Source organism: Numida meleagris, chromosome 18 (genome assembly GCF_002078875.1).
Source record: "Numida meleagris isolate 19003 breed g44 Domestic line chromosome 18, NumMel1.0, whole genome shotgun sequence".
In the NCBI taxonomy this organism is placed as follows: Eukaryota; Metazoa; Chordata; class Aves; order Galliformes; family Numididae; genus Numida; species Numida meleagris.
Genome location: NC_034426.1, coordinates 7,830,949 through 7,857,089, shown reverse-complemented (window position 1 = coordinate 7,857,089; position 26,141 = coordinate 7,830,949). Strand labels below are relative to the sequence as shown.

The following is a 26,141-nucleotide window of genomic DNA, read 5'->3' as shown; positions in this document are numbered from 1 at the left end:
GAAAAAACAGAGTACTTCAAAGTAATCAGTGACAGGCAGGTCTTCATGCAAAGGGGAAACGATGCTTAAGGATAACAGCCCGCTGTGATGCCGTGCTCTGAGTGGGTCCATAAGAGCGTGACGAAGGCTCCATGCACCAGCAGCGCTGCGCAAGGTGCGGGCAGCGTGATCGCCCCTCTTTGGAAGGAAGAGTTTCGATGTAATTGCACCCTTCAGCCATTGCCACGCTTTCCTCTCTTTCAACTTCAGGCAGGTCCACACGTTGAGATGTGAAGCTGGAAATGAAACACATCTGGATATCCAAAAATGACAACAGACTTTTATTTGCTATTTTTGGTATACAACAAAAGCTTTGTATCTTGCTAATTGAACATATGGGCTCTCGGTTGCTTTTTTCCCCTGCTAAACTCCACTTTTCCATGTGTCATCGTATGATTCCAACATTTGATCTGTCGAGTCCATCTTGGCCATGTGTTTGTTGTAATCTGCTACACATGTAGGCTTGTTTTCGTGTGCGTCCTGACCTCCAGTGAGAGCTGCAGTTGTTTCCATCATGGGTAGTGTTGAGGAGTTACACATCCTTTTTATCAGTGTTTTTGGCCACCGGCAGCTCCTCGCAGCGCGGAGCAGCAATCCTGCCAAGCCTCTGAAAGCTCCGTGTTTGGGGCAGCCCTATCTGTTTGCATTGTGATACCAGATGCTGCTGCTTTTCACTGGAACAAAAGTAGAAGGGAACTCCCCAAAAATAGCAAATAGCCCTGTGAGTACGGTCCAGCATCTCACCAAGGGACGTGGTGGGAAATGGGGTGCGGGGTGAACAGGGTGAGCTCCGTATCTGACGTGGAGAGCTGAGACCTTCAAAGCAGCCCATGCCATACCTACCCAGTGGGATCTTGGCCCTGCTGTGCACACGTTCGTGAGACACGACGCCCTGCAAAGGCAGGATCTCTTGATTAGCACGAGCAATTCGTCATCAGGATTTTTTTGTGCCTGTGGGGGATCCTCTTACTTATGTCAAACTGCAGTCCTAAATTGTTCCCATGCTTCATCGTGCTTTGATTAGCTAAAAAGTTAGAGGAACTGTTTGAGGAACTTGGCATAACTGGAAAACAGGTGATGCTGATCAGAGCACGGCCATGGAGCAGACTGCTGCTGCTCCAGGTGTTGTGCCCGAGCGCAGGCAGAGCACCCACGTACCGCTCCCTGGGCAGCACAGTGCCCAGCTCTGCTGGATTTGTCCTCCAGAATAAATGACAAATTGAAGCAAAAAAGAGAAGACAAAGGAGGCAGCTGTGCTTTTAATTGCCGGCACCCACGTGTGGTAGCCCTATGCCACCTTCCAGCTGCGCTAACAGTCACCTTTCTCGCAGTAAATACTGGGCCAGTTTCATCACATTTGGGTTGTGTTTATGCACACGGCGCTAGGGCAGTGGGGTTTGGGTGCAGGCAGGGAAGTGGCCCGTTCCTGCCCAGCAGCGAGGTGCGGCGGTGCGGAGCCACATGCGGCAGCGTGCTGCTGGAGGCGGCCCTGTGGCCGTGTTGCAACACTGCACGGCTGCCGTGAACATCAAATATTTGTGCTCGAAGTCAGAGCTGAAGCAACTTCCACCGGGAGTATGCTGGCCCTCCCTGGTTGAACAACATCACACACACATCCCTACTGTTGCTCTCCTCAGCCCCTGACATGCACTGCCTGGAGATTTCGTACCAAACTCCCCTTTTCTTTGAGCCAAGAGCGTAATGTTAAACAAATCCGAGGTCGCACTGGAGGACTTTGACGGTCTTAGAGGTTTTTTCCAACCTGAATGATTCTGTGACTTCCCAATCAACTAAAGAATGAACTCTGAAGCAGAAGTTGTTTTTAACAAAACGAGCGTACAATTATTATTCATAAATGCACATGTTATGGCTGAAGTTGTTCCACTTCTTTCTTTTACAACCCTATAAATTGTATACAGAACATGAAGGCTTTACTTCTTAAATAAATGTTTTGCAGCCGCCATAAATTATCTTTCTTGCATTCATAATGAAAAAAAAAATCACCGTTTGATGTTTTATATCCTCTTCCCTAAAATGTAAAATATGGTAGTTGGAGCCAGATTTTATCTCATTTGAAAATAAAAGGAGGTTCATTTCCTACTAATTTTTTTCAGTCTTGGGTTCGGAGTTCCCATGAAATGCTGCCCGATCTGCAAAGCAGTGTTACAGTAAACTCTGCATTATCTGAGAGCTCGTGTTTGACTTCTACCACCGTGAGTAGTTGTCGCCTTTAAGTGAGTTATGAACACAACCTGAACCTCCTGTATTTTTTTTAATCCCCAACGTTGGTTATATTTCATCTCCCAGCGCACCCCAGTCGCTGGCTGGATACTGGATTGTTGAACTTTCCTGGATGCAAACCTTCCAGGACCCTGCCCCAGCGTTGCCGTCCTGGAAGCGGGCCGTGCTGAACTCCCAGCTCACTGGTTTGCAAAGCAAACTTCAGCCTTGTACTATTTACCTTGGCAAGTGCCCGACCAGATTGATGATCTGTAAAGTGGATTTGTTATTTGGCTGTTTGCTTTGGCAGCTCTTGAAAGCAGTTTGCTGATTACAGTCCCAGATGTCATTGCATACATTACTGCTCTGTATAAGTTTCTTTTAAAGTTTTAATTTCAGCTACAAATACTATTAAGCTTTTTGCACCTTTCTGTCTTTTAAGTCGTGGGTATTAGATATCAAGAGCTGGCAGCCTTGATTTCCATCAGTTTCCCTATGATTATCTCTGTCGGCCTCCTCTGGGCATCTCTGTAGCGCCAGCACCTGGGAGGAGAGCCCCAGTTCAGTGCTGTCCCATCCATAACACAGCCAATTTCTGATTGTATGTAACCTGAAATCTTGGTGTTGGGTTTTTGCAAACGGTCAGGCTTCACATGAGCAAGGACTTGGGTCAGAGGAGTTGACAGCAGCAGTAATAATGTTAACTGAGGAGGTTGGTGCATAGACGGGAGCAGTCGGGCTCAGGGAAGCGACTGGGGTCCTGGGCTGGAATGGGCAAACCATGCTTCACCAACGGCAGCTTTCTTTTTGTTCAACTGGGGACACTTTCAGCTTTGAAATATTTAAGTTGAAGAAATTAATTCACTTTAAGTAAGTTTACTTTTCAAGAGGAGGATATCACTGTTGTATTTTTGGCCACTGCTTGAAAATTCCTCTTACCCTCTACTATAATAAGCAAATTGGGCAGATTAAAGACACATTACACTGCCAAATGGTTTTTCTGAACTGTGCAGAGCTACCCAGGGTGACATAGATTTTTTTCTGTGGAAGAGGTTGTGGGGTTTTTGTGAGCTGCTATGCTTTTTTTAGCGCTTCCTGTTTTATTGTGTTTGAAGTGTCTTTGTGGTGACCTGTTGGGGTAAGATTCTTCCATATGGAAGTGTTTCTTCAACTTTTAATCATTTTGTTGTGTTTTTTTTAAAAAAAAAAAAAAAAGGATTTTAAATCCGATTTGCAGATGTCTCTGGTTTTGTTCGCGGAGCGCTGCTCCGACTGGCTGCTGTGTTGTAGCAGTGCGAGTTGTGATGAGTTGTTCATAAATGGTGTAAAGATGACATCCGCGTATTCACACTTTTCCTTAACTAAGTTCCATACCTTCTTTAAAATTTGTTTACAGTAGCCTTAGAAGAGCCTTCATTTGTGTTTAAATTTATACTTCTCTTCAGCAAACAGTGCCCCTTCACAGACGTGGGGTGAAACCCTGCCCTCGCTGGGCGCCGTGGCACTGCTCCCGTTGGCTTTGGTGAACAGATTTCACCAGGAGCCCCCTGCTCTGCTGCAGGCATCTCTGAAGTTGAGTGGTATCAGGATAACAAGCAATTTTGTCCTTGGCCCATACCCGGCAAAACTCTTGCTGGGATTTTACATTGGGTCAGAGAAGGTTACAAGTTTATTTTTAAGTCTACGAGACAAAATTCTTCATTAACGTGCAGCAGAATGCATTTTCCCTGCGCTCGTATTGGGCTCACTGCGTTGTAACTGAGTACAGAATTTGGACCACTGTACGTGCATTGTAACTGCATCCTGTTTCCTATTAGTTTTGACACTGACATCTGAATTTCAGATTTCTCCTCGTTTAGGTTTAACTGCTTGATCAGTGCATGCAGAAGATGTCCCGGGACCTCTCTGCAGCCATCTGACTTGCACAGGGTGCCCGGGCAGAGCCTGGCATCTGCCCTGGGAGCCACCGCAGCCGGCGGTAGGGCTGGCAGAGCGCGGCGTGACCCTGCAGACAGCTGGGGCTGTCCGTCAGCCGTCCCCGGGCCTTCTCTCTGCATCACATCCTCAGCGTTTTAACCAGAAGAAAACTGTCTTTGACAGTATTTTTGAGCCCACATGTGAATACCACATGTTGAGGTCTCATGTCTGCAGTTTCGCTCCTAATTAAGTGTAGATGTAAGTACTGGGTATCTTTTAAGGTCCTTGGCTCTCTGCAATTCACCACAGGCATCTAATTTCCACTTCCTTTGTCTTGGACCCATTATTTTTAGGAGAGGGGTAGGTGGACTCAGTGGTTACGAGTCGATTGGATTATGGGGCTCCTGCAGCCGTCAGCCTCTCAGAGGTCCTGCAGGCAGTTGTGCTCTTGGCTCTCGCTCATTCATTATGGGTGAAATCCCCTTCCGTGCCGAAGGCTAGCCCAGGCTCTGCGCACCACTTAAGTCATACTAAGCCCTGAAAATGGATCTTAAATGGTATATTGGCCTTGTGCCTGTTCTCAGCACGGAGGTGAATTTCATTCTTTATGAACAGTGAGATTTCCAGTTCGGCTTAGGCTGTTTATCTTCACTGCTATGAGTATTAGCATGGTTTCTCTAAATCTCTCTAAAACTTTTGATGCCTGCAGAAGCGAAGGCTTTCTGACCTAACAACGGGATGGCTGGAAAAACAGCAGCTTTTTGATGTAGATGGGCACAGCACTCATCTGGTTTGGATTTTCAAGGTGTTCCGAAGTCATATTGTTAGCTGCAGGGGGTCTTTTGTGAGCAGTGATGTGTGCTGACTTGCTACTGAGATCTCAGAGCGTTCCCAGTGACTTCTTCGGGAAAACCAAAGGCAAGGAGCTGCGTTGTCCTACACCCATCGTACAGACGGAGAAACAAAGGCAGGAGGAGGAGCTGGGGCAGCCTCTTCAGGTGGTGCCCTCTCTTGTCCCACCTGACAAACACCTTTATAGATACCAGCTCATATGGAGCGCTGCCTTCAGAGTTGGCGTGAGGAACGTGGAGGTGTGCACCTGGCAGGCTGCGTCATCGCGGGGCATCTCTCCCTGCGCTCCACCAATGCTGGGGCCCTGGGGAGCTGCTTCCAGGGCGGTGGCAGCTCTCCAGCGTGAGTATTTCACAGAAACTTAGGATGGATCCCACTTCCTCTGTTGTTTTCAAACAGTGTCCAACTAGATGAAAATCAGCCCGTGTTTGAGTTCGTAGAGATGCAGAGGTCAGGGGTTGGAGGTGCTGAGATGCTAGTTCCCCACCTTGGAACGAGAAGGCGGCTCTCGGCTCAAGGAAGCAGAAAATGCAGGTGGTCTGAAACATCCCCAGCGTCACCTCCTGTTCTGGTTGCATCTGAACAAAATCTGGGATCACAGGGAGGTAGCCAGCTTCCAGCGCGTGCCCCAGTCCCACGCCAGGCTCAGACAGGAGGCGAGCAGCTCGGGGAAGCAGAGCACAGATGTGCTTGATGGGTCCTCGCCTGCCCCCAGTGCGGGAGGCCAGCCCCAGCCGCCGCTCTCCCTGCACCTCCTGCCCTTCTCCTCTTGGAATCTTGTTTTCCACTTTTTGGAGATTTGTGAAACACATGCTCTGGAGGGGTCCCAATTTTTTTTTTTTTTTTCACAGCAAGCAGAGAATTACTCCTTGCATTGTAAAATGCCTCACGGAAAAGTATGCTCCTACTTCATAACGGACTCGCCTGGCCCAGCTCAGCAATCCGCATTTCTCATCACTTCACAGTGTGCTTTTATAGGGTATAAAAGCAGTGTTATGATCCATGTTCCCAAACCGTGCCTGGGCTAGCAGGAGCATCCATAAACACAGCAGACAGGCAGCAGAGCCGCGCCGCCATCTCCTCGCGTTGGAGCACACCCCAGCATCGCTTCTGCGCCTGCGCTGCACAGAGGAAACCACTCGTGCCTCTGTTGACCTTCTTAATGATCAAGGTACCTCGTCCTGCTGGTGTGCTTAGGAAAAGCTGCTTCTCCTAGGATGCATTTCCAGTGTGTTCACTTGTTGCACTTGCAAGTATTTTTCGTTTAATGTCCCACTTTTTTCTCTCTTTCCTTGACTTAAATCAGTCTGCACACAGAGAGATGATTGTACCTGGCATTGGCAAAGATTTTACTTCATTTCCCTGCTTTCCTTTTTCTCCCAGTCTGTGACATGATGATTGTTGTGTCTTTGCTTCACTACTTGATGGCTGGTTTATGTTTGAGCAGCTATGCGCTCCGTTCCAGGAAAGTCTGTCTTTGTTCCAGGGCTTCCAGAGCAGAGGCATTTTCCACCTTGATCTTTCAGCAGCGCACTAAAACATTTGGCAAGTTTTTTGTCACATTTTTTGCTGCTGTCCAGGGTTTTTGAGAGATTCCCCTTGGACAGCTTCCACCATTCAGCTTACCCACTGCAGGAAGCACCGTGCCTGGGCGTAGGCAGCCCCATGCCAGAAGCGCTGCGTCGCTCTCAGGTCTCCATCAGCTGTTGCCAGACCACTCAGGTCTCCTCGTCCATCTCAGGAGTGAGTTTCCCTCCCATGAGGGTGTGTGAGCAGCTCCCACCTGAGCTGGAGGATTCCCGTAATAGTCAGATCTCTATTCTGTGTTAAGTTCCCCAGAACCTCACGATTAGCCCCACTTCTGAGAGTTCAGAGAGGCTTAATTCTACTGTAAAGCTGTCAGCAGTGATTTTATTTTTTCTTAAGACTGATTTTGGTTCTAGTACAGAACTACTTCTCTCTAAATTCCTTTTCAACCAAACACACTTGTCATTTCTCAGCCATTAAAGACAATAAACTCCATCTTTGGATTTTTACATGCTGAACTTAGTTTATAATGATAGATACTTGTTTATATCGCACTGAAGATTTTTGTTAGCTTTCTGGCATAAAAATCGGAATCTTCTCTTTTGATTCCTAGTTATTACTAGCAGGTTTATCCTTTAAAATATGCTCGAGTTATGATTTCAGTAGAATATTTATTGCCCACCAGCATGGCAGGCTGCAGCGCTCCGACTCCATCTCGCTGTGTCCAGCAGCATGGTGATGATCATCTCGAGCTATTTCGAGCAGGCAAGGAGAGTTTGCAGGGGGATTTAGGGATTGCATCAGGACTTAAGGTACCTGATGGAGCTGTGGGGTTCCTGTGGGGTTGGATGGCTTTCCTGCCCAACGAAGAGACTGTGTGAGACAGAGGACAGCTTTATCGCTGGGTTTAGATGCTCTGAAGGTTTGCAGAGCTGAGTGGCTGCATCAGCCCTCCTGGGGAAGCCTGGCTGATCCCAGAGGAGCTGGAAGGGAAGGCTTGGGTGGTTCTTCCCAGCACTGTGCAGGGATGGGGCCTCTGGGATCAGGGAGGGGTCTGGGGCATCGAGGTTTGGCTGTGCAGACGCTGAGGTTCCTCCTTTGTCTCTCGCTGTATCTCTGATTCCTTTGGGCTTTCGGTGGCTTCTGGTTGAATGGTCAATCCCAAATTACATTATAGGTTACATTGCTCCATAAATCACAGCGAAGCATGCCCTTGCTGTCAGTGCTCCAAAATGGCTTTTCCTGAAGGAAGAAATACGAACATTGACTATAAAAATCCATTTGTCATGCTCCAGAGTTAGAGCGCGCTGTGTTTTGTGAATTACCAGTGCAATATGAATTACCAGACCTTCCTCTTACACTTGGTTCTCATGCATTTCTTGGGGTTGATGTGCCCGCTTTCCCTCCTTTCACGAGCAGCAAGCCATCTTCGCCAAAGTCCTGCTTGGTTTGGAGTTGCTGCTGCAAATCGCCGAGCGCAAACAAGAGGCATGTGGCAGGGTAACCCTCCTGCCCTCCGCGTCCTGCCGTGTCTGAGGATGAGAGCGCGATGAGTTAAGTGACCGAAAGCTGTAGGCTAGGACACGCCAGCCGCAATAATTTTTTCACTCCATCATCTCACCTTGCAGTGTCACTCTGCCTTATGCAGCCAGCAGAGCTCTGATGGATAACGCAAGTGACAAGGGCAGAACCTCCGGAGCATGCTCGGAGCAGCCGTCGGGCGGCGTGGACAGGGTCCCTCCATCCTGCAGCCGTCGGTGGGGACGCGGCCCCGCTGCTGAGAGCCGCCGCGCGCTCTGGCCCCGCTCCAGAGCACGTTTGAGCACACCCATAACCTTCAACGTATATATACGACCGCTCAAGTCACTGTGGCCATTTGCACGCTAAAGATGAAGTATATACTTAAGCTGGCTTGCGCCCAGAGATTTCAGTGCTTTGTAGGTCCGGTCCTTGTTGGAGCTTAGATAGCTCGTGCAGCTTGGCACGCGCTTTTAATGAAGTCAGAATCGGGCCAAAAGAATTTATCTGTCCTGACTTGGAAGGCTTACATGGAAACAAGTTGAGTGTTTTTTGAATTTTTATTATTTTCTAAACATAAAATTTCACATTTCCTTCTAGTCCTTAAAAAAACACATTTTCTTAATGTTCTTGGAGGAACCTACAGACTTGGGCTGGGCCATTTCCAGATCGCCCGGAGCTGGGTGGGGGTGTCTGCTCGGCGCCGCGCAGCCCATTCCAAGGCCTGGCTTGGACATTCCTTCTGGCATAGCCTGCGTGGGGCACAGACCTGCCCGCTGCCCTGGGGGCTGCACCTCAGTCTTCCAGCTCTCCCCAGCTGTGAGCAGCACGACTCCTTGTTTCAGCGCTCATAGCTCGTAGGATTTGGCTGTGGGTATGGTTTGTACGCTCGCCTCCATTCGCTGCTCTTGGTAGCTCAGTTAATAAGTAGCAAGAGTGAGTTTCCAAAGCATTTTGATGTTGGCAGCGCTGTGCTCTTACATCAGCCCTGAACACGGGCATCTCCGTCACTCCAGAATCAGGATCCATCTCCTGCTATTTGTGAAATATTTCAGAATATGAGCAGGGAAGCCGTGGTTACAGCAGGCTGTGCACCTGGTATTAGATGCAATTCTAATACACTGAATGTTAACACGGGGAGATTTGCTGCAGAAAGCATCAGAAGAATGGTATTTCTCCTCAGTCATAGGTGTCTGGCAAGGAAGTGCATTACCGACATGGAAACCCCTACTACAAAAGACTCAGATACACTGATTTCTGCAAAGCGGTTGGAAACCACAAGTGCTCGGTGCCTGCTAACACCGGGGTGTGGGGCTGGGTGTGCTGCACTGTGCTCCTGGGCAGCAGCTGGCCCAGGGCACCACCACGGCCCAGATGGAGTTGGTCTTTCCAAGCATTACATTCTCTGTTTCTATTACACACACAAAAAAGACTCTCCTATTACAGGGTGAGTGATATATTAGTATATAGCACAGTTCCAATGTTTTTTCAACACTAAGATTTTTTAATTCAAACGAAACAATCAGAATTAAATTCCCTGGCTCAGACAGTTACCACTAATTCTCAAGCAATATGACAAATCCACACTTGTCTCTCAAAGTGTAACATAAGATCTTGGCTATCCGGAAAACCCCAATGAGTTGTCAGGCCTTTCCTTACAAGCGGGCAAACATGAGCCCTTTGTAGTCTGTGTCGTGTGTACATGTGTGTGTTTGCATGTGCCACAAAGTTGATAATAAGCACGGTAAGTCTTGCTGTTTTCTCGAGGGAAGTAGCAATTGATTACCCCAATTCCCTCCAGTGGAATTGGGCAATTTCTGCCGTGTGAGGTGAGGGCATTAGGGCAGGGCAGGGCTGCAGACAACCACAGAGTTGGGAAGTGCCTTGTCCTGTGGATGGGAGGCCAACAAGAAGTGCCAGATGGATCCTCCCTGCGTCTTACACAGCTTTTCCCAATGGAAGCAGTGTAAAGGCTGGAGTGTCATAAAACTGCAGGCTTTATTCAGGTGAGAAGCGAAACAAAACAGAGGCTAAAAAAGCCTTCGCTGAGGTTTGATGGAGTTCGTTGTGCATGTAAATTTCCGAGGCATTGTTGCAAATCTCAGCCATGAACTTGCTGTGAGCTTAACTAAGTCCTGGGTCTGCGAGAGTGGGAAATTTCACCAGGAGAAAAAAAGCCGCTGGATTTTCTAATTTTAACCGGGGCTGAGAATTATAACTATGCGAATACCACAGGAAAACACTTCCAACTCTGCTAAAACTAAAAAGTGCCGAAGATCTCTTGTGAATCCTTTTTTAATGAAATTTCCAGAGCTGGAGGTTGCAGGAGCACCAGGTGGAGCGCCTGGCGTGCAGGGCACAGCCCGCAGCTGCCCCAGCCCCACAGCTCCGTGCTGAGCTGCCCGGCCATGGGATGCTCCACGGGCATTGGGTTAGAGACGTTCTCAGCTCTAGGGGCAGCTTTGGCACTGCTTGTAGCATTCTGGATATTTTCCAGGCATTCTGATATTGCAAAGCTGTGAAGAGTTAAAATAGGCAAGAATCTTGCTATGCCAGGGGAAAAAAAATGTTTTCCCTGATCATTTATTTTGTTACGAAAGGGATATTTTGTTCTTAAAATGGTATCCAGTTCTACTGTAGTCGCTCTGTCCCCACAGCAGAGCCAGCACTCACCCCCGTTCTCCGCAAGATGGCAAAGCCAACCTCTGTGCCACGAAGCTGCAGCACAAACAGCCCCAGACCCCCCATTTCTCGGGTTTTATCCTTTAAGTCCCACTTTGGAGGGGCGTCACATCCTGCCCCAGCTCTTTGCCTTGTCCTTCCACCAACTGTGGGGAGTCTGAGCTTGGCCATGGCGCTTGGGGTCGGTGCTGCAGTGCCACATGCTTGAGGTCGGAGCAGTGATGCCGTGCGGGTCCCTCGATCCCAGCATGCTGGCACGGAGCGAATCTCAGGAAGCATCCGAGGCAAAGGCAGCTGTAACAAATGCACTTAATCATTTGTGTTCTGACCTTAGCCCAGACGCAGAGCTGGAAGTTGGACGCGTCCTCCGTCAAGGCTCCTTTGGCTGATGGTAACGCGGGGCAGCCTTGCTCTGAGGAAAGGCAGATCCTTCAGAAAGGAGAGTAAAAGGTCAGAGCTAATCCAAAAGGACAAGCAGTGTATGTCTGTGTGTATATTGGGTTTCACATATGAAATCCAGTCATGATAAATCTGATGGCTTTAGAAACATCTACTTTGATTAATGAAAACATAGTTCCCATAGACCGTGGGTTTCATACTTCAAAGTTCTCCTGGATTTAGGACCTTAGGTTTTGCTTATTCATATAACATGCAGGGAACTATTTTTAAATGAATAAGGGAGTTGAAAAAAAAAAAAATAAGGAAAATGTTTCAACATCGGAGGCAGAGATAGACTGGATAATAAGGAGCAAAATTAACAAACAGCAGACGTTTTATTATGCATTTTACAATAATGTTTACATTCTTTCCCCTATATTTGTTTTTCCTTGAAAAGATTTATGTATTTATAAAAATATCTCACTGTTCCAGCTCTGAAAATCACAGCCTCTTCCCTCCGTTCGAAACCCTTCACCGTGGCTGTGATCGCTGGCCCTGTTCCTGGGCCTGAAACGCTCACCCCGAGCCCAGGGTTAACCCTTTGTGCAGGGGGAAGGAGCTGGGCGGGAGGAGGAGGAGGAGAAAAAGGAGGAGGAGGAAGGCGAGGCAGCCCCCAGCTCGCACCGTGCAGGCCTGGGCACTGCGGTGCGCTGCCAGCTCCCTCGTCCCACCGCTGCGTCTTTGCTCAGAACCCACTTAGAACCAATGGTGGAGGAATGAGCGATGCTTTCGTTTGCAAGCTGCTGTGCGCCCAGGAGGCACGAGGGAGCCTCGCAGCATCGCCCACCCCAAAGTCCAAAGGGATTTGAGTGCTCGCTGCCCGTGAGACTGGGCACCCCAGCGGAAGGCTCTGTTAGTTAAATGCGTTTGTAAGAGACAGAGCTGGTGAGTAATGTCCTGTTCATGGCAGAAGTGAGCAGTTCTGGAAAAAAACACCGTGGGTGTCACAGCGACGGGGAAATAAGAGCTCCTCACAAAGGCTCTTGCTTCTGCCGTCGTGTCCAGGGGCAGCGGTCAGCACGCACACCTCGGTTCACAGCCGGACATGGGTGAGTTGTTGCAGTTTGCCAGCCAGGACGTGCCCTGCCCAGCAGAGATCAGCACAGGGGCACTGCAGCTCAGAGCATCCCTTCCCAGCACAGTCAGGGAGGGGATCTGCACAGCTCCCAGGCAGCGCTCCGCGGCATTCCCCCCCGCGGTAACAAAGTTATGGCGTGGAAGCAAATTGGCAAACCCTGTAGGAAAGTTCAACCACTCATATTTAAACGGGCTGTGTTATAATTTGACTCACTGCTCCGGGCAAGGAATTTCCATGCATGGTTCCTAACACCCCATGGGGTTCTCGCTCCCAGCTGAGGCGGTGCTGGGCAGCTCAGTACATCCCCTCTGCTCCACTGTGTCCAGCACAGCAGCACCCAGCCCACACCTCCTTCCTGGGAAGGATGCATCTTCCACTGCTTGAAATGGGCAGGTCGTTTCCTTTGCTGTTTACTCAGTTATTTTTGCTCGCACCTATGTTGCAATATGCAAGGTGAGGCTCAAAACTGTCAAGCTCTTTAATAGAACCATTACTGTATTTTTGGAGAACGTACTCCTTTTGATTTACTGTTCCTTAGAAGACAGGAAATGGAGCTACTTGATTTCATACTTTAAACAAAGCCGTCCAGAGGTTTAATGAAAAAAATTTCCCCTGGCTTTCGAATTAAAGCACTGTGGTGAAAGATTTAGCTTGGCTATTTTGACTTCGAAAAATAACATACTAGAAGCATTAGAATATTTTGTAAAAATACATTTTAGCACTAGGTTTTTCAGAGGAGAAAATAAACCCGGTTTTCTCAGCCTTTGTCGGTAGGGCTAGCTGTGAAACAAAAGGATGCTTCCAAGGCTGGGGTGTTTTTCTTTCCTTCTGTAGAATTTATTTTCCTTTTCTATTAAAAGCCTTGAAACAATTGCAATGGGAAAGACAAATCCTGTGCTTCTAAGCAAGGTAATTTGGTGTGAGTGATTGCAGAGCCTCTGCCATTAGGATAACATGAGGCGTGTTCGGCAGAAGGATGCAGGGCCCAATCCTGCACTGCAGCAGTCGGGGCAGCTCTGCTGGGAGGCAGATGTCGGCGAGAGGACACGAGTGGGAGATCAGTATTGGTATTAAAATGGGTTTTAATGGGAAAGTTCTGTGTACGGAGCAGAATCAGCTGGGAGCGTTTGGGGCAGGGGAAAGCTAAACACGCCGGGATTGCAACACAGAGCACTTTCGACCTAAATGTTCAAGCCAAGGTTTGTGCTTGTTCCCTTCGGTTTGGTTTGACGTTGTTTTGTGTTTGTAGTGCAGTGGGTCTGGGAGACAGCGGGGGCATGGCACAGAGCAGCCGATGGTCTTCGTGTCCACCTGGTTTCATCTTCAGTAAATAAGGGGAGAAGGAAACAGCCTGCTGGCCTGAAAGCACCGAGCCGTGGGGTGAAACACTGACACACGTTAAGTCGGTGCCATTTTTTTCAGTGGATTTAATGAGGTTTCACCAGGATTTCACAAGTAGCTGCTTGGCTAACATGGCATCTGATTTGCCCTTCTTGCGTTGTTTCTACACAAATTGCTCCTTGTAGGTGGAACTTGCTCCGCCATCGGGCGCCGGCTTTGGGGACAGCAGAAGGGCCGGGTGTCACAGGGTGGGGTCATACACCCATGGCTGGCTGTAGGGTTCCAGCGGTCGGTTGGGGATGTACCTGGAGCCACCTGCTTCCCTACAGCCCATTGCAATCCTGGGTCTGCAGGCAGCGGGATCTGGGGAGCAGGATGCTGCCCCAAGATTGATTTGTACACTTCCCTGTGGCTGACGATGAGAAATTTGATACGTTATCAGCTGAGATGCTGGGACTGACAAAGGGAGAGCGAGGCAGCCAGAGAGAGATTACAATTTAATAAATAGCAAAGATAGGGTTAGCCACTATCAGTTTAAGTTTAATACCATTAGCCCTTGTGCCGGTGGTAGTGATGTATGTAGGACAAAGCACGCAGAGGCTCCGGGGAGTAACCGGCCCGACTGCGGTTTCATGCACTTGGCAGGAGAATTTCCCAAGGTGTAAAAATACCCAGGACGAATCAGAACAATAAAAATGATTTCCCTCTGATACATCTGCCGACTGTCGGTGCAGCGGCAAGAAGAAGAGGAAGGGCCATCGTAATCTGTCTCATTTTTCCCAAAACAGATCTTTTTTTTGTTGGTTGTTTTTTTTTTGCATAGGAGGGGCACAGGGGCAGCGTTTTGTGCTGTGTGGGACCTGCCTGCTCTGAGCAAGGTCTCTTCTCACGGCGGCTGGGGAATCGTCACAGGACACCCAGATGGGAATCGTGCTGCCAGACCTGAGCTCGTAACATGGAAAGGGAGTGCAAAGGGAGGGAAGATAAAAACCCGAGCGTCAGCAGCCTTTCAGTTTTTTACAAGAAAGCTTTCTGTGCAGTTAATCCCTCCAACCTGCATCTACATTAACACTTGCACCTCACACGTTGCTGCTAAGAAGTTTTGGCAGCTCCTGGCCCTGATTGCAGAGGTAACGCTACACTTGTCTCCTTTGCTCTCACTCAAGTATCTCTGGAACCAGAGACCGGCACTCTACGAAGTTTCTCCTTGTACACGTATGCAGTCAGCTTGGCAGAGCTTCAAAAGCCATTTGCCTTATTATTCATATGTCTGCTTATAGGAGCAGAAATGCTCCCATTTCTCACTTTCAAAATAAGAGCAGACCCCAGCAGAGAAGAGATTTCTCATCAGTGTTTCTGGCACAGCAGTGTCAGCTCACCACCGCCCTGCTGGGCGCGGGGAGCAGGGTTAGAAGCCCCCGGTAGCCAGGTGGGCAAATGAAAGGCCCTGTGGAAAATACCTGAAATCATCAGGCTCCTGAGGTATGAGCAGAGCAGGGTTTCGGGGTCTCACAAAGCTCTATGAAGGATGGCTTGAAAAAGGAGGCTTCAAAAAAGACCAAATTTTGCTTTTCCTCCTGCAGCAAGGATAGCTGACAACGTGGAAATGTTGCAGAGACTCAGACATAATAGAAATTACTTAGCCTCCTCGCTGCATTTTCTCAAACAAGCTTCAAGAACCCTTGCCTTTAAACAAATTAGGAGACTGAAGTAACCTTATAAATCCAAAGACCCATTAAAAGTTGAAATATTTGGTCATTCCTCCTCTCGGTTCAAACTGGGATTCATCCAGAGTTCAAGTGCGTGTATCGCACGAGAGCCACGGTCCCATTTTGTAGAGGTCCATTTCAGTGTTGATGGTTTTCTAGTGCCAGGAATCTACTCTGCAGCCAGGCAGGGAGATAAATCAAAGCTGTGCGCGCTGATGAAATTCAGGAGCCAGAAGTCACCATTGCAGCCCATATAAATCCCTGGATGCCAGCCCTTGTGCTTTTGTCCGTGCCATTAGAGTTCAAAATTATCTGCCCCTCTTTGCTGATGTATGGATTAACCGGCTGCCCGAGTGTTTACTAACGGTTATCACCCGGTACTTTGGACGTTATCAGAGGAAGGGACGCCTGCCGCGGGGCTCGGTCTCTCACCCTTTCTATTACCACCTGTCAGTGGCAGAGAGTGTGCTGTGAAGCTGTACAGTCACAGAGCACAAGTGTAGATAGTTTCTGACGGCTGATCAAAGGGGAAAACCAAAGGCCTGATAACAAGGACGTGTTTCATGTACTTTTAACTTTGAGAAACATTGGCATTTGCATTTTTTTCCCCTCTGCAGGCTGGCAGAAACCAGGCACAATAAATGCTGCATATTCAGTTACCTAATAGTGGAGTAAATGGTATGTGCTTGAAGCAACAAAGGCTGACTGCAGCCTTGCTCCGAATGGGAATGATTTCAGCAAGCCTCCGCAGAAGACTTGCTGTATTATAAAGCAGAACGATTTTAATTTGTACTTTGAAGTGATCTTGAATTCAGAATCTCATCTTTGCATTCAGCAGAGCATCATATACTGTTGTGAATGAGGTAATAACTGTAAGCCAAGGAGTTACTTTCAGTGCTTTTGTAGGCGCATGTGCTCCGTCGTAGCCAGCATCCTGGTAAAGCTCTGCTGATGAAAGGGTCTCTGTTAGCTCCGGTTTCAGGTAATGCTTCTCAGTGCAGGGACAGAAAATCCCTGCAGCCAGGCTGAAAGCAGGGCTCGCTATTTTGGTTCAGTGGCCGTACCTCAAACACCAAACAAAGCAAGGAAGCTCTGCCCTTCCCTCACTGGTGCGTCGCAGCGCTGCACAGCTCTGCACGAGAGCAAGAGTGGCACAGGAACTGCAGTTTGTGGCCAGCAGTGAGGGCAAAGCAACCTGACTGTTTCCATTGGCCAAGATGAGAAGGGGAAAGTGCTCGACAGCAAAGCGATGAAAGACGAATCAACTTTCAGACTGATTTCTAGTTGTCTAATGTACTTAATAACCTATACGGGTTTTTTTTACAATTCCTGATTCTCTTGTCATTTGCATCGGGGTCATTATGCTGATTGCAGTGGAGCCTCTCCCAGCTCTCACTAGCGTGAGACCAGAATTGGGTCTGTGTTTGTGATTTGACATCTTTGCTTAAAGCTGCCAAGTACCTGGGTCTGTGCTTGCTCCTCCTGTGCTGTTAACACCAACATTTTAACTAACGTGCTCAAATGAACTTTTCAGGAACGCCACATAAGAGACCTTCTTTCTCTCAAATGCCATAAATATTATGCATGGAAGTGCTGTGGTCCCAGGGTCTCCCGAACATCTCCCGTTTGTTTGTTGAAGGTGCCTTTGACCGGAGCGTGACCCTGCTGGAGGTGTGCGGGAGCTGGCCCGAGAACTTCGGTCTCCGTCACATGTCTTCCATGGAGCACACTGACGAGGGCCTCCGGGAGCGCCTGGCCGATGCGATGTGCGAATCCCCCAGCAGGGACATAGTGGGATCAGGAACAGGTACAAAGAAGAGGTGTGATCAGAGATCACGTACATCTCACCCAATGGTGATTTTTATTTTTATTTTAAGCTTTGCTTCTCCTTTCCTCTGCGCTCTACCTCTGACTTTATGGGGGTCTCGGTGTGAGAAAAGTCAGAAACCGCTGGTAGGTCACATAAACGTAGTCAGGGAGGCCTAAAGGGACGTGAAGAAAAATGCTGGCTTTAAGCTCCCTGGCTGTACCGTGGTGATGAGGACTCTTCTCCCTCCCCAGCCAACACGGGAGCATCCCCAGGCTCTGTGCAGATTGCTGCCCTTGCCCACGCTGATCCAAACAATGTCATAATCACACACATCCTAATTTTGTGTCCTGAATAGAGCCGTTGTGAAACTCTGGTTCGGTAATCCAAATTAATCCATCTTCATCAGTGTCCATTATATTGATAAATTATATCATCTGTTTAAGTAAATGGAATGGCACGTCAGAGATTATGCTGCTCAGAAGGGGCCCAGCGGTAGGAGATGTTCAGAAATGTTAAAGCTCAGTTATTGTGGTTTTATTGTCTCCATTAATTTTGACTTGTGTTAAAAATGCCCTCTAGTAAAAGGTCTAAGCCCATCTTTGCTGCGTGCACCATTTGCGTTGTGACCAGCAGCTAACAGCAGTGGTGGCTTCTAACATCAGCTGCCAGCTCACTTGTCACTCTTCTGGCAAGCTGCCTGGGAAGGAGGAAAGGAGGAACTCGAGCAGTAACGTAGGGGTATGCCAACCTCCTGACATCACAGAAAGGCTGCGTAGGGTAGGAGCCGTTCTTCCTTGCCCTGCTCTGAGCACTCCTAGCTCTGCGCTGCTCCAGCTAGAAGAGGCTCAAGGGCTTTCCCCTCAGGGCTTGTCCCTCGCTTTGCAGATCACAGAATCATAGCAGGTCACCACGCTGCTACCACCTCCCACCCACTGGAGGAGATTGAAGATCAGCAGTTTAAGCCCCTGCATGTAGGTGCAGGTAGCAATAAACAAGCTGCCGCATGGTGCAGAGCAGCTTTCATAGCCCAGCTTGTCATCTCTCAAGCTCTTTCCTCTGAGTTGCTACTGCTGAAAAGGATGCAGTCATGGAATGGTTTAAGATTCAGTATTAACAGAAAGGTTGGCTGAACTCTTAAGTATGGGTCTCAGTTACGGATCTGGTGCATGTTCTCAGTAGCTTGCTGCTTTGGACAAGGCACTTAACATGCCCATGGTTGCTCCATCACTGTGATGGGAATAGAGGTGCCTCACATTGCAGGTGTGGAGTTTAAGAGGCTCCTGTTTGCAAAGGGCTGTGAAGATGGAAAAACAGGCTGTGAAAATGGAAAAAAAATGCACTTATTTCATCACTTATTGACCCATACTGTGAGCAGAATGAACTTCCTCAGATGGATTGGCTCCCCTCAGGTTGTATACGTTAGGGGAAAGGTGAAGGAAATAATTTCTCTGGAAGCTGAAGCTATCTAGATGTGACGAGTTGAGGTTACTGACTGCCCCAGAGACTTTATATTACACTGTAAATCAAGACCTTTGTCAGGGTATTTTCCTTCCTGTATTTTCCTTCCATTTTCACCAGTGCAAACCAGCTGACACCAGTGGGTGCCAACTTCTTTGCCATAAGATTGGGCTCAGAATACTGCAGGTGTAAAGACAGAAGGGGACTGTTTACAGAGATGCCATCAATCAGCTTAGATTTCCCCCTGCTATTGCTCTAGACACATAAATCTTCATCATGAGTGTAAGATAGATGCGATCTCAAAGCAGCAAATGTAATCACCAGCACACAGTAGTGAGTAACATGCGCACTGACCCAGCTCACCCCATCCCGCTGCCCTGCTCACACTGTCGTTATGCTCTGTGTTCTGCCTGTTGTGGGATTCTCTCTATCACTAACTTACATTATTCTTAGGGTATGGGCATGTGGTGACTCAATGCAGCAGAGGAAACCTAGTGATAAGGGTGTGAACTCCCATGCCCTTTCCACTTCCATCCCCTAGCAGCTCTTGAACTGTTCTTCTTAACCAGATGCCCATAAAAAGTACTCTCCTGCTCCACTGATACCTGAAAAGCTGCACTTGCCCAGGGAGTCGACTGGTGCTCATGCAGCATGCGTGACTGCACTCCCGGCAGGCTGCCAGCGGCCGTTTGTCAAACTGGGGATCGCATTAAAGCGCTAGCATCTGTCTGCTGGTTAATAAATGGGAAAAGATAAGTTCGGAGGTACATTACCCCTGCTTCAAAGAAGAGGTGTCTTTGTTGGCTCCTAACAAGGAGGATAGTTTTAACTTCCCCCAAACCACTTACATGTTAACAAGCACAGGCTGAATTGAATTTATCTTTGGAAAACATTCTGTTTTCTAGCCTAGCTCTTCCTTCCTTGGATTCCCTTCCACCCACTCACCTCAATGAAATGATAGCAAGGAGCTCGGCAGACAAGATGCCATAAATTTGCTTGTTGGTAGTTGATTTCTGTGTTGGTACTGCTTCCAAAGACAGTAATTACATTTCTACATTGGACTCAAAATTATGTAATTTATGAACCTCACTCTAATAATCCTGAAATGATGTACTGTAGCTTGAAGTTATGCTTGCCTTTAACCCTTGTTTGTGCTCCTTTAACTCTCTTCAGTCCTTAACACATTAGTGGAATTTACAAAGTCTTTTTTGAACTGAATCATAATTAAATATCTAACCCTGAATGTGAAGGTACGTGCTTGCACAGTGCTCAGGTCCACAATGTGGACAAAGAAAAAATGGGCAGTCGGATGGACGGTGAGCCTTCATCAAGTGCTCAGCTGGGCCTGACATGCACTTAATGGCAAGAGATAAATAGATTCTTTTAATGCCTTAACTGTTAGGACATAGCTGACGCGTAGATTTATATAGTAATCAGGGCTGATATGCAGCAGTAGTGCAGAGGAAGCGCATGCTCACAGTACCCAGACCACTTTGAGAAGCAGATATTAATGGTATCTTTGTTCCTTACCTACCCCATTGCATTGCGAGTCTGGATCAGCAACACCTCACGGGTTCAGTGCTCCAGGCTACTGGCTGTGGCAGAAATCACCCAAAAGTTGGTTATATATTTGGAGGATGCAAAAAGCCTGAGTTGTAATCCAGCCTTTGCAAGGAAGGGGAATTAGATGGCCTGATGGGTCCTTCCCACCCCTGACTCCGGCTAGTTGTCAAGGGCTGTTGGATAGTGGATGGGAGAAGAATCAGGTCTGGAAAATGACCCCCCAAAAGTCTACTTTCCTTCTGACCTAAATGATAACTCCAGTCATCCAGCTAGTTGACTTGATTGGGAAACCAGCTTTGCTCCTTGTTATGCAATTATCCAGACGACCACTGTCTATCTTAAGTGGAGTCTGCTGTACATAAGCTGTCAGCCTAGATACACATTTAATTCCAAAGGAGGCATAAATTGGCAAAGATGCAAAAATATGTTTTTGCTGTTTCACTTTCTGCCAAACTCTAACTGAGAAAAAAAAATTGAAAATCTACTCACAAAATGTTAGTGGTCAGTGACCTCTTGCTTGCAAAGCTTTGTTTTCAAGCAGCTACAGTGTTTACATTTGCAGTATAGTTCTGAGTATGTGCTGGAGCTCCACATTGCATTTTCAATAACAAAAGCAAAGCTAGTATTGTGATTTATGAAACTGTGCTTCCAAGGGTCAGATCTCTTTGACTCCCTCAAACTGGACATGCAGGAATCTCCAGCCCAAGCTGGAGCTCTTTGCCTCCAAAAATGCCATAATCAGTAAATCCTCTGACTCATGTAGTCCTTCAACAAATATGTTTCTTACACTTTCAAAAGCACTGTGGTCATCTCTAGGCATAGTACTGAAAATGAGCTGTAACATGGGGCCAGGCCTCTACAGTCTGGTGGAGAGGATGTGTTCTGAAATACACCCATGGAGGATGATTTCTGTGGCCCCATTTCTGTGCCATAGGAGTGCATGTGCTGAACCTGACAAGACAGATTTCTCTTGCACCATGCTGCTGGTGCGGTTTCTTCCCATAGAGGTTAGCATGGGAAGGTCTGTGCATATCCCAGGAATCCAAATTCATTAGGCCTTTGACCACGTCCACTTTAGGTGTAGAAAGAAAGCCAGTGGATCTGCCAGTCAGCCCCGTAAGGGAGTTCCTGGCTGCAGAGCAGCAGAAGGGAGCATGAAAACTTGCAGCTGTGGCCCTAAGGAGAGGTGGTCCTCCAGCTGGGTGCCAGCCTAGCTCTGCCTGAAGTCTGGGTGTGCTCCACTGTCACGTGGCTTAGCAAATCGAAGCCCATTCCTTACATCTTTGCAGGCTTATTACTACAAAGCACAGAGCACACTGACAGCAGGGTAGATTTATTCTTCAGGAGACTTAGTACAACACCCACGTTTCCAAGGGAGGATTGTCAGTGTATACAATAAGTAAACATCGCTGTGCAGGTTACTGTCAGGACAGGCGATGCTGCAGACTTTGTGTGCGATGCTCATGCTGCTGCAGCTGTCAGCCTCTGCTTTTTCTGCCAGGAACTTTTGAGTTTTGCATCTCACAACCCATGCTGTTAGTTCTGAACAGGGAAAGATGCAACCATGGCACCATTGTGGTCAATAAAACCCCCAAGAGCCAAAGACTTGCCACAACATGTAAAGCAAGGTCTTTCAAGCCCTTTATAAAGTTTCATTTGAAAAAAAAATCCTTTTTTTTTTACTTTCAAAACTCCTGAAAACAGTGTCAGCTCCCAACAGTGGCATGTCAGTGGCAGCAGAGGTGCGAGCGCAGCAGAGCCCCGCACAGGCCCTGCGTAGGAACCTTCTGGATTCCTTCCAGATGTCATCAACAAACTCCTAATGCAATGAAGGAGGCTCATATGTTGAAGCAAACTCTTTAACCTGATTAATGGGGTGTAAGTAAGTGGAGCTAATTAGAGTTGCTGGTAGGGAATGCCCGTCCGAGCGCTGGGAGCCGCGTTCAGGCCGCTCTGGCTCCAGGCCGCCACACAGGGCCGAGCTGCGGCCGTCCTTCAGGTGGTTGCCGTGGCCCAGAGCCTCACGCAGCTCTTGGCACCTCCGAGCTTGGCAAGCAGAAGCTTCACTTGGAGCCTTTCCTTCCTTCCTTTCTTCCTTCCTCCTTTCTTTCCTCTTCCTTCTAATTTTTCTAAGGTTTTTTCCCCTCTCTCCCTTCAGTTGGTCTCAGTCCTAACTCAAACATGGGGAATACAAGAGCACAAATCAATTGGTTTTCCCTTTGAAAAGCATTTCTGCAAAGAGATTTCTGCATGGGTTCAATGCAAAATCAGCCCGGGCAGCAAACACAGTGGTATATCAAATAACACTGATGCTAAAAGCAGCCTTTGAACTTTCAGAATATTCATCCCAGGGTCAGAGATTAAATTACCCCCTCAATTAAGTCTAAGAGCTCAATGTTCTTCCTACAAAAGGTTTATTTGGATGAGCCTCTTTTAAAAAAAAAATGAAACTTCAGGGCTCTTGAGGAGCCGCCATTTTTGAAGTGCCGGATCTCACACATCTCGATGTGCTTTTGTCTCTTGTTTCCCACCTGCAAGGTGCAGCAGCACGGCTCTGTAGCCATCCCACTAAAGGCACGAAGCACTTCACCCTGTGCTTCTCCTGCCCTGCCCACACATGCAGCCCCATTCTGGGGCTCTAGGGGCAGTGGGTGCACTCAGACCCCCACTGCTGGCCGTCCCGCAGCTGTGCTGTGCTCCGCTCCTCAGCCGGGGCCGCATGCGGCCCAGCACCCAGCTCAGGGCTTGGAGTGGGATTTCCTCAGGGTCATACATCCTTTTAGGGGGAGGGGAAGGGAATGCTGGTACCACAAATGTCTCTGGTGTGAATGTGGGTTCATTGCTGCTTGTAGAATACCCCGCTGATGTTTCTGAGGGACACGCTGATGCTGGGAGATGACTCTGACTTTCTGCCATTTGATAACAACTTGGTCAGCTGCGTTTATTTCTTCTCAGTCGTGGTTTGGGGAGATTCCTTGTATTTTTCTTCTTACTAAATCAAGGCTCTGTTTAAGAAATATTTTATTTTTGATACAGAAACAGCCGGTGAAGTAGCAGTAAAAAACATCACCGCAAAGAGGCACATGGCTTTGAAATGTTTTGGTATGTAACACAACTGTATTGTTCTCAGGTCTTAACTTCTGCACAAAGGCTATTTCTCCTTGTTATGAAAGCAAACCCTCTGTCAGGTTTCCAAGGGTTACGCACATAGCGTGGTTGTAGGGGAACAAAACAAAAAATATCTAAGTGTTTCAAATCATTTTGCAAATAACATTGTTCTGTTTCTCCCCTTAAATGAACAAGAGTTCCTTTGATTTTTTTTTTTTAAGTCAAATTTAGGATTCTGCTGTTCGGAGCAGAGAGGTCACAAGGCCCTAATGTATTTAGCATTGACTGCCCTCTCTTGTAGTGCGTCTATTAGTCAGTAATTTGATTTGTACCTATTCATTTGCAGTCCCTGCAGGAGCTCTGAGCTGGCCCCAAGTATAATTGGTGCTGTCTCTATTTTTACATCATTAGATTAGCCCCGACTCCTGGCCACTTGTTGTCTGCGCTTGTCTGTCCATTTATACAACCTAATGTAACACAAAATTCATTACTGATCACATTACTTTCAACTCTGAAGCCAGCTTTGTGATAAACATTTTGTTAACCCTTTCTTGCCAGCGCACAGACCTGGGGGATAAATGCACTTTCCCTTTGCAGAAAAATCGATACCATAATAAAACAAAGTGCAGTCACATTTCTAGATTTGTCATTCCTCCTGGAGAAAGTAATGGGGAGAAACATGCACGAGATGACTAAATGATGTCTGTATCCAGGCATCTCGGGCTGCTGTATGCGAAATGAGCTCAGCAGTGTCCTTTCTGCTGGAATATAAAGAAGTGACACCAGATAGGGCCAGCACTCAATTTAAAACTTAATTTCTTACTCATCGTGCTGCAAGTGTTTTAGCTCTTCTGTGCAGGCTGTAATCGGGTTATGACATTATTGGAACTGGACATTTTTCTTCCAGTGCTTTGTCTCCAAGTAGTTAACAGAGAAACAATTCCCTTTCTCCATAGAGATTTGGTATTATGTTGGGGTTTGGTTTGGTTTCGGTTGTGGTTTTTCTTACTAATGATTAAGCAAATTAATTTTCCTTCTGCAATGCCCCAGCACTTCACAGAAAAATGTGCAGCTCCCTTCTGTCTAGCTTGGTTTGCTCACATATGAGTGTTTTGCTGAGCACCTTGTAAAGCATTAAGCTTTTTGCATCACTGAGGCTTCTGCTATTGATTTCAGCAGGAGCAAGAAGAAAGCACGGTAGGTATTCATTTAGGGCTGATTCTGCAGAGGGCTGTGCATCCTAACAGCACTGTTTGCAGTGTCCTGACCGTGAGGTGATGCTTTGATACTTACTATTCAGAGAGATGTGGTTTGGTGCATGCAAAAGCTGTGGATTTTTAACAGTTTTTTTTTAATTTGTTTTCTCTTCATACAGCTTGGCTCAGGAATCTGTTGTTTGGGGTTTTCTAAATATTTAGAAACATTTGTCAGTGTTTGTTAAATGTTCCCTTTAAAAGGCGCGGTTCTGAAGCATGCCCCACACCGAGGAGTCCTGCACTGAGCAGGGTGCGGGAGGCGAGACGGCCACATGGGATTTTTCCATCTCTAATTTCTGCAATTACCCTGCTGTTCCTTTTCGAGTCTTCACATGGTATTTTTATGTAGGATACAACTTAAGGCAAGCATGTATTTCTTAGTACGTGTAAGATCCCCCATCTCCCACCATGTGAAGCGGGTATTTTTACAGCTGTTTGTGAGCCGAAGCTTGTTGCAGCTGCTGACGTGATGGCAGAATGAGGACGAGACAGTTCCTCTCTGTCCTCCCAAAGCCCGCAGCTCTGGGTCAGAGGCTGGGGGTGTTTCACTGACCAGGGATGGTCAGGCACACTCTGCTCCCATTTCTGCTTGCTGTGTGGTGCAGATCTGCCTCGTGTCTGGTGTTAACTCTTTAAAAGTTTGAGCCTTTTCTTATCTCAAAACAGCACACGGCCAATCTGCCCACTCCCTGTCCTGCCCACGTGGAACATCAGCATTGCATTGATGCCAAGGACATCTCCTTTTCCCTTGGTTTGGGAGGCAGAATGGCCAAAGTCATGGCAAAGTTCTCATAAACTATGCATTGCCCTCATCAGGGGAAACAGGAGAGGAGGCTGGAGCACGGAAACCCATTTCTGCAATAGATTGTTAAGTATTCGAGCTGTTCAATGAACGCTTCTTATTAGAGAGATGCAATGAAGGATGAGTCACTAAACAGCAAAATATGCGTTAACACAGCAGAACTCCCATCAGTGATGTCCAGCTCAAAAGCTGAAGCAATTAAAATGCTCCAGCGTGTTCCAGCCCTTCGGCCCTGCAGCGCTCAGCCCGCAGAGATCCATCGCCGCATCTGCTGCTCGGCTGCAGGAGGCAGCAGTCGCTCAGCGGGCTCCAGGAGTGCCACCTCAGTGACTCTGAGCCCTTCTTCCATGCGTTTCTATCATTTCCTATCATCATACTGCATTCCTGCCATCGCCTCTCATCACCCCCTGCATTTCCCTAACGGAGTATCAGACAAATAGTAACCTGATTGCTCTGATAATCTAGCCTCGCTATCCGCGTTGGAGTCTCAGAGTATCAGGGCTGTGGGCCGTGTCCTCGCTTAACAGCTATGTTGTTGGCTATCTGATGCTTGTCTGGTGCTGGTCAGACAGAATGCGAGGAGCAGGGAGAGGCAGCAAGGAAAAAAAAGGAAAAAAAGGGGATTTTTGCTGGGGCAGCATCTCCCACATGGCTCCCACGGGGGCAGGTTTGGTGGCTGGAGCAAGCAACGCTGTGCCAGCCCACGGCAGTGCTGGGAACGCTTAGCTCTCCTTGAGGTACCTATCATAATTCTCAGTACAAAAATATTATCTTCCCTTCCATTCCTAGCCGGCTGTCTCCCCACCATGGATAATGTATAAAA

At 47.7% G+C, this 26,141-nt stretch overlaps 1 protein-coding gene across 6 annotated transcripts in view; it reads left to right on the top strand.

Moving 5' to 3' along the window:
• BCAS3 (BCAS3, microtubule associated cell migration factor) overlaps nt 1-26,141 on the top strand; it is a 312,898-nt gene that overhangs the window by 275,766 nt on the left and 10,991 nt on the right. The window contains exons 23-24 of one of the 6 annotated variants that reach the window (XM_021415884.1): nt 16,961-17,128; nt 23,189-23,254. The exons of 1 other annotated variant lie outside the window; for it this stretch is intronic. In XM_021415884.1, the coding sequence (XP_021271559.1) occupies nt 16,961-17,128; nt 23,189-23,254 (234 nt within the window). Of the gene's footprint in view, nt 1-16,960; nt 17,176-23,188; nt 23,255-26,141 lie in introns of all 6 variants that reach the window. 4 more of the 6 variants (XM_021415887.1, XM_021415885.1, XM_021415888.1 and 1 more) reach the window with 4 other exon arrangements.